We start from the raw sequence: 13,947 nt of genomic DNA on the forward strand, positions 1-13,947 counted from the left end.
CTGCCCATCTTATCGAGTGAACAAGATACAACGATGACACACAAGAAAGACCTAAAAAATCAATATTCTTTTCTCTACATAAAAATAAGACTTTCTTATTAAAAAATATTCTAGTTTTTCGTAAAAATTGTTTAAAAAATTTCAATTTATATGCAATAAGACTTGTATGAAAAATATACAATAAAAATAAAAATTTAAAAGATTTCAGTTTTAATATTACCCCGTGATAAAAAAGAACTCCTAAAATGTTGAAAGATCATGAAGAAGAAGAAGACAAACCAAGAATCGGTAGAAAATTGAATAAACTCTTAAAAGTTTGACAAAATCGGAAAACATCTCAATGTAATTCAATTCTCAATGTGAGAAAAATAAACGGTATAGTTGCAATTAAAAAAAATAGTAATGTCGGAGTGTATTTTTGTTGTTATAAATAGTTAAAGAATATAAAGATGTGATCGCAATATGAATGAATTAAGATAGTCAAGATACTGTCAAGATGTTGTTTCTACCAGCAAAATGATCATTCACTGTGTTCTACAAGGTAAAGAAAAGAAAGATAAATCAATAACAATCTCGAAAACGAGACTGAAAGTAAATAATGACAACAGTGGTTTGGTAACATCGCACCCAATTTGAACACAATTGAACGAACAGTCGCGTTTTTGAATGTTTCCTTTTATTTGCTAGTTCAAGATCATCCAAAATAATCCGTCCATGAATGTTCCAGAACGATCCGCATAGGGTCCTCCAGGGTTCAGGTACCCCCAAAATTATTAGGTACCCCCAATCATTTTGGTAACCCCAAAAATTTTTTGGCAGCTACCTCCAAACATATAGGTACCCCCTGAATTTAAGAATACTTCCAGGTACCTGGCTTTTCTAACACTTTTTAGGTACCCTCAAACTTCTGGGGGGTGGACCCTATGGACCCTTTGTTTTTAGTTGCTGACATCATTACCTCATTTGGAACATTTGGGAACGTTCAGAAACGTTCTCCATAAGGGTTATGCGAAATGAAAATTAAGGACCAGTATTGTATACCTGGTTAGGGTCATGTTGCCAATGGCCATCAACAATGTATTTAAACTCATGTGTTCCACTGGGTAGGTCCACCGTGGTTGTATACTCGTCACCACTAGAAGAAAAATGAAATAAAAACATGTCTTCGGATAGTACCAAACTCGTCATTTCAAAGCAGATGGAAGAGTCGAATATTTTCCTTCTTTATATTTCAATGGGTTAATGCTTTATTTCGACTAAAACTAGTCGAGTTCATCCTAGGTCAATCGATTTCTTCGATGAATTACTTCAAGAATAAACATAAAATACAAAACAAACCTGTTAATCATTGGTACTCTCTTTTTCCACTCATAAAAAGAGCCCGAAAGAAAGACTTCTTTGCCACCATACCCCCAATGGAAAACAATAGGTAGAGTTTTGTTATTATCCAGAGAATAATCAACTTCCTCTACGACAATATTGTTAGCATCCATGGTTGATTCTGGAACAATTTTTGTTTCGTTTTGAATGTTGTAAACAATGTACGATATAGATTCATCTTGCGTTTTGATAACATATTCTAAAAAGAAAACGTACTATACTTTACTATACTGTAAGTATTCTTCCTAAGTATCAGATACCTGCTAGACGGAATAGCACACATATCCAGTAAGTAATCTAAACTCATCTGTCGGGTTCATCAGAAAAGAGCTCTCTATTTTAGAGGTCGATTTTTCTCTAAGGGTTTGAAATTTGTTGGTTGTTCATTGGGTTTTATTTAAATTTTGTAAATATTCAGAATTCAACCTAAAGTACCTGGAATCTCATGTTGGAGTCACAAGCATAAAAATGAATGAACAGTTTATTTCCACAGATATCGTAAATTTATTTTAATAAGTAAATAAAATGGCTCATAATTTTGCTTTAGCTAAAGACAGAGAAGCTACACCTACTGTTTTATATAAGGCACCTTGGTTTTTCTCAGAAAAATCCATTTCATATTGCTATATATGAAATATAAACATACAAATATTTTTACCCTCAGCTTTAACATCTCTAATAGATTCTTCCATCTCATTTTCACATTCAATTCCAATACCACCATCAACTCTGGATTGATTTTCTTCAAAGGTTTGTTTACTTTGTCCCTTTCCCATTGTATAGTTTTATTCTATTTTTCTTTGGATTTTAGAATTTCTGAAAATAAAATAATGAAAGTGAATATAATAATTTAATACAAATATCAAAATTTGTTTTTCTGATTTTCTGGCTCTAAAATTATCAATTTTTGAGATTTTAATACGTAATTTAAATCTCCGAGGAGCTAGCATATTTTTGACAATTATTGTGACAACAATATAGTGCAATTTTCGATTTTTTTCCACCAGTAATTACACAGAATTAAAAAAAAGATAACTAGTAAGCCTGCGTAGTTCAACATTGTAAATCCCTTTAGGAGAAAGCTGGATGAAAAGTAAAGACAATCAAACACAAGATTCTTTACTTCTCTTGGCTGTATACTAATTTTAAATATTTACATACATACGTCTAGCACATAATTTTATCACAAAGTATTTGAGGTACAAAAACATGAAAATACATTTTATAGTTTTAATAATTAAGAAAAATTCGTCTAAAAAGCCTTAAAATGATCATTTTATTTTTATATTTTTTACCACTGGGTGTCTTTTGAGAGCTTTGAAAATTTTCCAACTAATACGTCACTTAAACAATAGAAAAAGTGACGCATTGGATGAAAACAAAAACAATAGAGTTACATAATTTGTGAAGTCATTGCAGTGGTGCATATCATGAATAGAACGACTACTTATGTTAGAATGATATATTGAATAGTTTTTTGGAAACTGCATATAGTTGTTGATTTGACTCAAAGTTAAGTATATTTATAGTTCAATACAAAGACAAAAAGAAATAATCCCAGCCCCATCATCCATTCTCATAGTATCTTTATAAATAACATTTAAACAATTAAAATATAGTATCTCTATTGCATTTATTAAAGAATTGTCAAAAGTGAACCCACTATTAAAACATTTTGCTTCGTCCAAACAAGTCCTCTTTCATCTTATCTTTCTTTTCAGAAATCATATCAAACAAACCCAGTAAACCTGATCTCCTTGGTCTTTGAAACAGATCATGTGGTGCATTACCTAATTTGTTAGAAGACGTTAGAATGATTAAAACAGATTTAGATAGCTCAATCAAAAACCAGAATAAAGTCCATGCGCTCTAATTATTTTATCTTCCATGTGAAATAAGTCGTGGCTTCCACATTATAGCAAAAAGCGTGCATATTTTCAAAGATAGACTTATTAAAAGAACCATTCTTTGCTACATTACAAAGAGCGCTCAGACTGTATGATATTTAAACATCCTAAAAAGAAGCCTTGACTTGATTGTGAACAATGTCTAATGGTAGTTTTGAAGAGGATACAAAAGGAAATGGTTTTGACGATCAAAAAAATCATGTTTTAACAATTTTGACTTACTACCCAACTGATGAGATGGCGCATCCATGGTTTGCATGGTAGTAGGTAACACGCATTCGTTTATTGAGAGTGATACGAAAAAAGAGAAAGGAACTATCCACAAACAGATTGTGAAATATGCCAAAATCTAAAATGAAATGAAAAATTCTGACATCTTGAATAATAAAATCTGCTGGTTTATTTTAATTCATTTGCAACTCTTAATTTAAAGAACATTTTAATGGTCATTCTGTATATATTTTTTCGTGTAAACAATATTTCGACCTGCTTGGTGCAGGTCTTCGTCAGGTCTAAACAATACAAACGGTTGAAGGCGCTACCTTGACTTTTTTTGACGTCAAAAAAGTCAATGTATTGTCTTCTCCCTAATGTACGAGAGCATAGGTTTCCAAAACCTAGATGTCACATACTGACAATCGTCTAAATTAAGACCATGGTCACTATGTGGCGCTGTCTGACGGAATTGGATTTCCAATGCCTCTCGCACTTTTCTATCAAATTTGTTCTCTTCAGTCTTTAAAAGCCTAGCTTCGTTCCAATTAAGTCCTTGGGTACAGTCTTTAGCATGGTTAGTTATACCCGAAATGTCCCGAAATGTCTCTTATCTTCAATAGCAAATCAAACCAAGAGGCTTAAGTTTGAACGTTTTTAACTCTTTTGCAAATTTGATTGAAACAGATTGAGCTCGGTAAACGATCGAAGCAAGTTATATTCTCTTTTTTAAGAACAATAATAAAACAAATTTTGAAAATGATTAAACTTTGAACATACCTCAGTGAATGAGTAGTAGACAGTTGCAAAATATTGGAAAGCTAAATAGTGATTTACCAAAACCATTACTGAAATTACAAAGAGTTAGATTTTACTTCTAAATAAAATTGTTTAAAATATTGAAAAGAAGAAAACAGTTGAATAATTGAGACATTAATAACTACTAAAACAGGAGCCAACAGGAGCCTTCCCATTGGTTAATTAAAGTTTCAGATGGAAAACGACTCTAGCCAAGATTTTTGACCAAGTTTTGAGACAAAAGACCACCTGACCCTTGAAGGCTAAAAATTAATCTGACCAAACAAGTCAATTTGGAAAACCGTGCTATAGAATGACGATAACAATAACAACTTCGATGACCTGATGCTGCAAAACTCCCAGACAAATACAATGCTTTAATTTTAGAATACAAAACAAACTTACCAGAACCAATAACAAACGTTGGTTGACTTATAGAGATATAAGGGAATGTGTTGAGTAGTATATAATAATCCACATTTGATAACAACCCAATCAATATCAAGTATAATGGAAAGCCTTCGAAGAGATACAACATTCCAAAAATACTTGTAGTAAACTGGAACAAAACAAAAAGCAGGAGAAAAATGTTAATACAAATCAAAAATATTCTTCAAATGTTCTTAATTCTTATTAATTACCAGTAATCATCATGACTGTATCCCCGTATGATAATGAAGCTATAGTCGACAAATCCTGAGTTAATTTTTGAGGCATATTTAGTACAAAATGCTTGTCTTATTTTGACCACATTATGACCAATTGGATACATAAATTACAATATCCACTTAATTTAAGAGCTTTAGTTGCAAATCTGACTGCAATTTCAACAAAATAGACGTTATCAGATTTAGATAAATGCAATGCATTCTGGTTTCTAGGGACTCTCAAAGGAATATTATAATAGATCAATTATAATATATTATAATTCCTTTGAGAGTCCCTAGAAACCAGAATGCATTGCATTTATCTAAATCTGATATCGTCTATTGCTCTATACCATATTTGTAGAGTAGTATATCAGTCAAGAATAGAGATAAATCTATATGGATAAATAAATAAATTTATCTCTACAGTATTCTCGACTGATAATATAGAACTTACGTATATTGAATATTTGATGACTTTTGCTGCAACACTGCTATACTCTTCAACTGCCTCAGCTATGTAGTAAAGACCAGCAGCTAAAATGAGATGTATTAGGAAATTCAATAGAAAAAAACATTTGTGAATTTATTTGGAATTGGCAACTGTCTGTCCTTCAACACAAATTCAAACACAATAAAAAAGTGCTTCAAATTCAATCTTTAATTTCCATGATTTCTTAAATAATTGGAATTAATGTTTGGAATAAATCAAAACAATTTAATCAATTGAAACCATTATTTAATAATTAATAAAACAATTTATAGTTTTTTTGTTAAGTGTTACTGATGTACACTGGGATTTTAAAAGCAATTATGAATCTTTGTGTAATAAGTGATAATAATTACTGAGTACCATAGGCTATTCTTCTGTCAGTTATCCTGATCTTTTCTATCAGTGAGTAACAGAGTTCAAAACATAGGATAGGGTAGTCCCAATGCTAGCCACTCATGCTAACTTGGTATATTAAAAAAAAGCCTATTTGAATGGCTCAGTCCAAAAATAAAAACTTACCTAAAGATAAGGTACAAAATATAAAATGAAAGATTGTTGCAACATAGCTCAATAATTGCATAAACCACATTTTTAGAGACAAATTTCAAACTTCTCTATACTTTTTGTGTGATTTTACCTAAAATAAAGAAAAATGGTTTTAATCCTGTCCTGTCAGAATCCACCTGATGCCCTGTGTTACTCTTTCCTTCCAAACAACTTTTGCTAGTTTCAAAACACAAGTAATAAACCTTAATACAAAAAACAAATTTTGTGCTTTCTCTAGCCACATTGTGATCTGTTTTCCCTGATTTCCTGATAATCAAAAATGCAAAGATTCTCTTCTTGTTGAGATTAGGTGTACTTGCCCTCACAAAATATTTTTCATGAAAATCAGAAAGTTTACAATATTTTAGGGGTTGGTCTAAAAAGCTACTCCAATTGAGCTAGGCTGTGGGGTACCCCTTTTTTGCCCAAATATTTGAAGGCTAGTGTTTTAATTTGTTAAAATACAATGTTAGAACCTTTTAACAGTCATAATTAAAGAAATCAGGTTTAAATTTTACGTAACTTTAGTTGTAACTGTAGTCATTTTTGTAAAAATCTACTTCTGTTTACTGAGTGCGGTCACCATCTTGTCTTCCTTCCTCTAACATTTTGAAAAATTACAGACCAGACCATTTTTATGGTGAAAAGTACAGCTAAATAAATAGGCTACCCTGATTTTTATAACAACCCGTATTTTAGCAATAATGTAATCTAGTTGGGAAATAAATTTTGATTCTCTTCTGCTTGTATATTCCAAAATTTCACAATAAAATTAACAAGTTACTAACTATTTTCTTTAACATTGAGCAGGACTTGAATCAACATTGACAAATTTATGTCCCGTCAACTGCTCTAACTTGGGACGATTCTGGACGATTGGTCAAATCTTGGGACAATTGATTTCTGGGCTATATAACTCGAACCTTTTTACAGAATTTCAAAAAATCTGTTAGTTCTGGAGATATATTGAAAAGTTTAGACATGGGTAGTTCGCGTTCGTGTTTTGCGTTCTCAAACCAACACACACGTGAGGTATTCAGTCCAAGGTGCTGACGGGGTCGGCACAGCTGTACCGAGCTCGATCCCATACAAACAGTCAAGAACACCTTCAAATTAGCCTATCATAGGCTGATTAGCCTATCATAGGCTATTTAGACTATTTCATATAGGCTATTTAGCCGAAAATCGATAAAAACCTCGATTTCTGACAAAATATATATAGTCGCGTCTTCTCTAAGGAATACATGGTTTCTTATTGTCAGAGAAATGCTCATGACAAATTTTGACTTTGGGTCAATTTTGGTTTAGAAAATATTCCACTTTTTGGTACTGCGCATGCGTGTGCATGCGCAGGGTAAGAAAATCGGGCTTTGTGTCGATTCAGCAGAACTTCATTATCAGAAAATTAGCCTATAATCGGTTAGTTACTGTAGCCAATGGATAATAAATTTACTATATTTTTGTTTCCAAAATTGAATGTTATATCAGTTTAAGTGAAAAAGATTCTTTTGGCTTTGGGCAATGAAGTAATGGTGAAAAATAGACGCAACTATTTATATTTCGTCAGAAATCTAGGTTTTTATCAATTTTTGGCTAAATAGCCTATATAAAATAGTCTAAAAAGCCTATGATAGGCTAATCAGCCTATTATAGGCTAATTTGAAGGTGTTCTTGACTGACAAACCATATTTTGGCTCTGAGCAGAAATCCCCACTTAAAAAATCAAAATATTGATTACTGTATGTGTGGTCGAATTTACTAAACTTTAAAGATCTACGGGGGAGGCGGAACCCACCTAGATCCGCGCACCACCGGATAGGCTGTTTCCCGGAAATTTTGCCGGACCTCAAATAATAACCCATTTACATTATGCGGAATTATTTTTACTTTAGCGTATAAACCAGGCCTTAAAAATCGAAGCGCTGTCTCTGGAATTGAATGAGAAATTTTGGTTGGTTGATTTTGGCTGCTGCACGTTTTATTTTGTTTCAAACTTTCAAGTTTTAATTAATTGTCTTGCAAACTTGATTCAGGTAACTCTCATCTTTGTTGTGCAAATACATCCTGTAGATGACTGATGTTGTTTTTTCTGAAAGCTAGATTTCCTAGTGTGACTAACTGCTAAAGGCCTTTCTAGATTACCGCGCAAAAAAAAAACCGGGGGTCAACATCAACTTTAAAGCCTGCTGCAGGAAAGGGAAATGGTTTTGAACAACCAAATATATGCAAAAAGGTTTTAATATTATCCAAATATCACAAAAACAAGTGACATTAACATGGTTGATCTTTATAAAGTTTGATCTGACGGTTTGTTGTAAAAAAAGTTGACCCCATGTTGTTTTTATAGCTTATTTTTTTGGATTTGTGAGAAGACAAATGTTATTGTAAAGAAAAGTCATTTGGAAGTGTAATCATACCCTTTCCAGGGAACTGGACCAAGGGATCTTCCACAAAAAACTTTCGAATTTTTTATCAGCATTGGGCTGATAAGGGGGTGGGGGGGCCCAACTACATACCGATAAAAAAACAAGTATTGAGACGAAAATCCTTTCAGCCAATTTCTTTCTGATTTCGTCCACAAACTCCACTGAAAGCATATGATTTCACGTGCTTTCACCTTTGCGCGCAAATTCGCAGCTTTAAAAGTACAGTTTTGAACCAGCTTTGATAAAAAACCCTTTTTTCTTTGGCCAGCGCGCTGCCTTTTCCTTCTAAATGTTGCGACTTCATCCCGTCATTTTAACTTTCGTTTTGATTAACAATATCAATGCGGGTAATGAACAAACTCAATGTTGGTGCACAAATAGACAAAAATTGACGGGTGGGAAGGTGGTGGCGGACAAGATTGGAGGAAATTGTGTTTTCGAAGATGTAAAAGTTGGATTTGAAAAATTTTGGCCAGTAAGAGCAAGTGGGGAGGGGGTCTGAAGCTTATGGTCGTGGCTTCTTCGTAAAGACGAAAGACAGATCTGGACTTATTTCGTTCTTTCCAGTCTCTTGTTCGTAGTTTTTCTGACTTTCTGTTTCTTTGTGAGTTATTTACTATGTTTTCTAACGTACTGAATGACTTACCGACAGATCGCCACCGGTGGGATTCGAACCCACTAAATGCAAAGTTCCGATGTTTTGAAACCCAATGCCTTATCCACTGCGCCACGGATTCATGCCAAAAGAGCGTTTCTGATGGCTATTTATATATTGTACAAACTGCAGACCGGACTGTATTAAGAGAAAATCACAAAAGAGTGCTTTTTTCGAGCTCCAACCCTAACCCAAACTGATAATAACCAAATTCCTAGCCAATCTGATATGTAACCACACCCAAACCACACCCATACCCAACCCTACCAGGTCGCCTGCAGGTCCTGACACTATTCCCGCATGCAGGATCTGAAAAATAGATACATGTCTTTCGCTTTTATGAAGAAGCCTTCACCAAAGCTTATCGGCCCAATGCCGATAAAAAATTCGAAAGTTTTTTGTTGAAGACACAGCTGTTCCCCTCAGGCAAAATCGTTGATTCTGTAACGTAACTGTAGAGGTCACAAAATTGCCGAGTACAGACGTCGAAAAAAAAAAATTCAAAATGGCTGCCAAGCAAGCACTGACAAAAACAAAAAATCAGGAGTTTTCAATTGCCTACTACAACAGAATGAGACAGAGAAATGCAGTAAAAATAAAAAGTAAACAAACCTTGCTTGAACCTTTTGTTTGTCAAAATAAAGAAAATATTCTAGCTGCAGTAATGTTTACGATCCTCGACATGGCCCGAGAATTCTCGGGCCAAAACTTTTATTGGAATTCGCGTAAAGCCCGAGTATGGCCCGAGCTGGCCCGAGAATTCGGGCAGTGTTCGGGCCACACGCGGGCCACGCACGGGCCACACGCGGGCCACGCACGGGCCACACTCGGGCCAATTTTTTAAAACATGATTTAAACAGGCGTGTAATTTCAGGACTGAATTTTTTTAACATTTTCTTTGAGAAAAACTTGGTTTCTCTTAGTTATTATATTTTAAATATATGAGTGTTGTAAATTCATATAAATATTAAATGTCTTATTTGGTATGAAAACATAGTTATAAATATACTTAGGGTGGAAATATTTGCTAGTAAACTGGTCCTGGTTTTAAACTCAAGCGTGTCCACACATTGAGTTTTAAAAAGCCCGAAGGGCTAGAGTTCAATCTCTAACCTTTCTCAGGCAAGAAAAAGTGAAGCCTTAAAAAATGCGCCGCATTTTTGACGACAGATTGAATCTAGCGATCCCTTTGTTTATATTTTTTTTCGAAATTTAGCGGTAAATTTTAGTTTCAATCTGTCATTTGTGTAAAAACCAGGCGAGCCGCTCAAGGCTGCGCAACTTTGGTAGGATTTGTTGGCTTCAAATCCTACCAAAGAGATTGACTTCTAGCCCTTCGGGCTTATACTAGCGACTCCAGAAGTCATGCAACTTTCGTTGACGTCAAACCAGATGTTTCATTTTTCCTTGAACTTTGAACCCTTGGAACTTCTTTTCTATGAATGCTAAAGCGTTCCGGTTTTTACTAAATGAAAGCCCGTGATCTTAGCTTTCTAGCGGTATATAACACTGTGGACACGGGCTAGACGGCAAATTGGTAAAATGCCGAACGTTTTGCAATATTTTGAAAATTATTTGCCGACGGGAGAAAAAAATTAGCAACTATCGAAGAACAAAGGTGTCTGGAAACGGAGGAAAATGTATTTGGAGGCTGAAACTTTGTATGTTTATCAGAAAAAGGGTGAGGAATTCAAAAATCACAATCACTAATTCTAGTTCTTTCATTTTCATGTAGTTTTTTTAACTTTTTTGCTTCTTTAGCATGGGAATGTCCCAAAAAAAAGTTTTTATTTCTGCTGAAATGGATTTTCTTTTCATTTGGGGTTTCTCCTTTCAGAAAAACTTATTCTTTACTCATAAGTTTTTGTTCCTCCATTTCCAGAGGCCCCTTGAAAATGGGTCCTACCACCTTTTTGGACTCATTTCAACCTTTTCCAAGCTATTTTCTTCAAAAACAAAAATAAAACAATGTAATGTCTTCTTTTTTCAAAAAAAGATATATCTTTCGTTATTTTGATAAATATACAGTACTAAATATTTTACAAATATTTTTATAAAATAATATTGTAACACCATCAAAGAATTCTCCCTCCAAATATGAGGTCTCTAGGCTAGCTACACTAGAAAAAGAGATATGCAAAATTTAAGAAGCATGACTGGGAAATTTCTTTTTTTTCTTTTTTGACACATTTTTCGAATTTTTCCAAGCTATTTTCCTAACCTTTTTTTTGACATTTTTAGTCAAATTTTTGACACTAAAATTTGAATATCTTTACAACCACTAATCCTCTGGAGGCCTATGACCCCTCATTTTCTTTCTTTTTCAAAGCTCTACAAGATAGGATAGATTTTGAAAAAAAAATTAAAACCTGAAAAATCTTCTGGAGTTGCTACTTATACTTCATTGTGTCCACGGTAAGCTCGTAAAGTTTTTTTGAGCGATATAATAAACAAAACAGACAAATCTTATTTTGTACTATTTTGTTTGACTGGACATGCTGAATCAATTTAAATATGGAATCTCCTGACATGGCCCGAACATGGCCCGAATGACTCGGGTCATGTTCGGGCCAAAAGAATTGATAGAGTCTCTCGGCCCGAACATGGCCCGAAGAGGCCCGAGAATTCTCGGGCCATGTCGAGGGTCGTTAATGTTTATATTCAGAAATAACCAGACCTACAACAACCACAAGCAAGCTTTCAAACCACGCTGTCGCATTACTGGCAATGAATTCTGACTTAAAAAATGTTGGGGGTCTAAGATATGCATGATTCTCACCCCGTTCATTTGCGCCAGGATGTGCCTGACTGACCTTTATAGGTATGAAGAAAAGCCTCAAACACTATTCAATTCCTACTAAAGTAATCAAAAACTTCATTACCTCTTAAAGTTCAAAATAGAGCCAGTAGATAGACCCACAGAGAAAGAACAGAGCAAGTAGTGCCAGTTCCAACGAAAACCAAACAAGAAATTGAAGTGTCGCAACTCCATCCACCATTTTTAAAGCAACTTTTTTCCGGACTGTTAGAAAAAACCGGAGCCCGGTTATAGACAACTAGGTCACAGTGTGGATCTAAACCACACTGAAACGACCGCCTTCCATTAAGCATTCACGCATCACGCTCGCGCACATTCTTAACGCCTACATGTCATCTCCAGTACATTTTAGATTATTCATTGAAAACAGATTACAATATAGTCATTTTTCATGTCTCGATTATTCAATTCCGAATAAAAGACATTTAGGGGAAAAAAAGAGAAACACCTGGGTAATCTAGTTAAAAAAACCGAAAGTAAATGGCAGACAAAGTAATGAGCCAAGGCAAAACGAGATTAGCGTACCACTATGAAAGAAACCGCCTCCGGCGGTCGATGAAGTATAAGCCCGAAGGGCTAGAAGTCAATCTCTTTGGTAGGATTTGAAGACAACAAATCCTACCAAAGTTGCGCGGCCTTGAGCGACCCGCCTGGTTTTTACACAAATGACAGATTGAAACTAAAATTTACCGCTTAATTTCGAAAAATATATCACTCGAAAACAAAGGAATTGCTAGACTCAATCCGTCATCAAAAATACGGCGCATATTTTAAGGTTTCAATTTTTCTTGCCTGAGAAAGGTTAGAGATTGACCTCTAGCCCTTCGGGCTTGAAACTCAATGGTTATTTATAGAGACCGGTAATTTCGCTCGTCCCCAAACCACCAGAATTTACCGATTTATCTCACTCTTGCAACACTTTTTGATTTTAAGGTGGTTTGGATTGAACTAAATAAAATGCTATGCTCTCATTATTGATCTATCCAAAAAAGTTGATTTATTTGGTCAAATGATACAATCAAGGTCATAATATTTGAGAAAAAAGGGAAATCCACCGGGAAGTTTTTGGGACCACAATCGATTTGTAAGTGCTCTAAAGTAGGTTGGAAGGGTAGAGTTTTAACTCTGAGTTTTAACATGAGACTTAAGACCAAAAATTCAAAAATAGTCCAATAAGACTCAGAATATATGAATATAGCCTGTAAGTCTGCCAACCCCTCCCAAATTGAAATATTCGATTGAATTAAAAAGATAGCCAAAAATCGACTTTCTCGCCAGAACTTTAAATCTTGAAAAACGTAAAATTAACCAAAATTCTCAATATATTATGACCTTAATTGTAGAATTACAGAAATCTAAAAGTAAAAAATGAGGAGTAGGATTCTCAAAAAAAATCTCAATTTCACAAATTGTTCTCCTCTTCCACCTTCCAGCATGATTTACCAACCATATATAAAGTTAGAGGGGTTCATTCTGCAGTTTATACGGGTCGCAAAATTAAGTTGCTCAAGTTCAAATTTTCCATGTGTATTTTATATTCAAGAGCAGCCGCCGGCAGATTTTTTTGAAGTATCTGTTCTGTTTTTCCAGGACAGTAAATTTTATGAATAAATCTAGGAGAGACTTTCCTCAAAACACCCAGGTAAAATCCAGGGGTCGCCTTAAAAACATCTGTTCTTAAAATCCAGGAGCACATTTTAAGGAAAAACACATACAATTTTCCAGCGGACAATCTGTTCAAAAAATCCAGGATCTAAATTGTGAAAAACACAACCAGATGTCAGATTTTTTTTTCAGGGAGCTTCATAATTTTCTTAAAAGGTCTCATTTTCTAGGAGCATTTTAACTTTCTTAGAGAATAGCTGTTATATTTTTCCAGGAGCATAATATTTCTAGAGAACAGATATACATTTTCCAGGAGTCCCATTTTTTCCCAGAACAGATGATATAATCCAGGAGACCCCAGGATACAGAACAGATAGTTTTTTCCAGGAGAAAGGAACCTCAAGAACAGATATTTCATACTTCCTAGCCGGTGGCTGCTCTTGTATATTATATTATACA

The 13,947-nt window shown here is 34.3% G+C and overlaps 2 protein-coding genes across 2 annotated transcripts; both read right to left on the reverse strand.

The window, feature by feature from the left end:
* Window positions 1-47: 47 nt before the first annotated feature.
* Window positions 48-2,205, reverse strand: LOC136802230 (uncharacterized). The gene is made up of 4 exons (XM_067058949.1): window positions 2,039-2,205; window positions 1,339-1,579; window positions 1,042-1,135; window positions 48-534 (listed from the first exon to the last, which is right to left on the reverse strand). The coding sequence occupies exons 1-4, from the start codon at window positions 2,154-2,156 to the stop codon at window positions 481-483; spliced, it is 507 nt and encodes a 168-aa protein (XP_066915050.1). The 5' UTR covers window positions 2,157-2,205; the 3' UTR covers window positions 48-480.
* A 285-nt stretch (window positions 2,206-2,490) lies between these two features.
* LOC136802221 (protein TEX261-like) lies at window positions 2,491-6,075 on the reverse strand. Its single transcript, XM_067058939.1, has 6 exons — window positions 5,958-6,075; window positions 5,403-5,482; window positions 4,704-4,857; window positions 4,281-4,348; window positions 3,510-3,636; window positions 2,491-3,170 (listed from the first exon to the last, which is right to left on the reverse strand). Exons 1-6 carry the CDS (start codon window positions 6,025-6,027, stop codon window positions 3,046-3,048), a joined length of 624 nt encoding a protein of 207 aa, XP_066915040.1. The 5' UTR covers window positions 6,028-6,075; the 3' UTR covers window positions 2,491-3,045.
* Between the last annotated feature and the right edge of the window lie 7,872 nt (window positions 6,076-13,947).

The sequence above is a fragment of the Clytia hemisphaerica genome, unplaced genomic scaffold, assembly GCF_902728285.1.
Source record: "Clytia hemisphaerica strain Z4C2 unplaced genomic scaffold, Clytia hemisphaerica genome assembly, whole genome shotgun sequence".
Taxonomy (NCBI): Eukaryota; Metazoa; Cnidaria; class Hydrozoa; order Leptothecata; family Clytiidae; genus Clytia; species Clytia hemisphaerica.

Excerpts from the sequence above, each read along its gene's own strand:
- LOC136802230 (XM_067058949.1), bottom strand. The coding sequence starts at position 2,156 with ATGGGAAAGGGACAAAGTAAACAAACCTTTGAAGAAAATCAATCCAGA. Across the intron at positions 1,136-1,338 it reads AGAGTACCAATGATTAACAG|TGGTGACGAGTATACAACCA; the intron begins GTTTGTTTTGTA and ends TTTTTCTTCTAG. Across the intron at positions 535-1,041 it reads GGCAACATGACCCTAACCAG|AACACAGTGAATGATCATTT; the intron begins GTATACAATACT and ends TTTACCTTGTAG.
- LOC136802221 (XM_067058939.1), bottom strand. The coding sequence starts at position 6,027 with ATGTGGTTTATGCAATTATTGAGCTATGTTGCAACAATCTTTCATTTT. Across the intron at positions 5,483-5,957 it reads ATTTTGTACCTTATCTTTAG|CTGCTGGTCTTTACTACATA; the intron begins GTAAGTTTTTAT and ends ATCTCATTTTAG. Across the intron at positions 4,858-5,402 it reads TCATCAAATATTCAATATAC|TTTACTACAAGTATTTTTGG; the intron begins GTAAGTTCTATA and ends GTTTTGTTCCAG.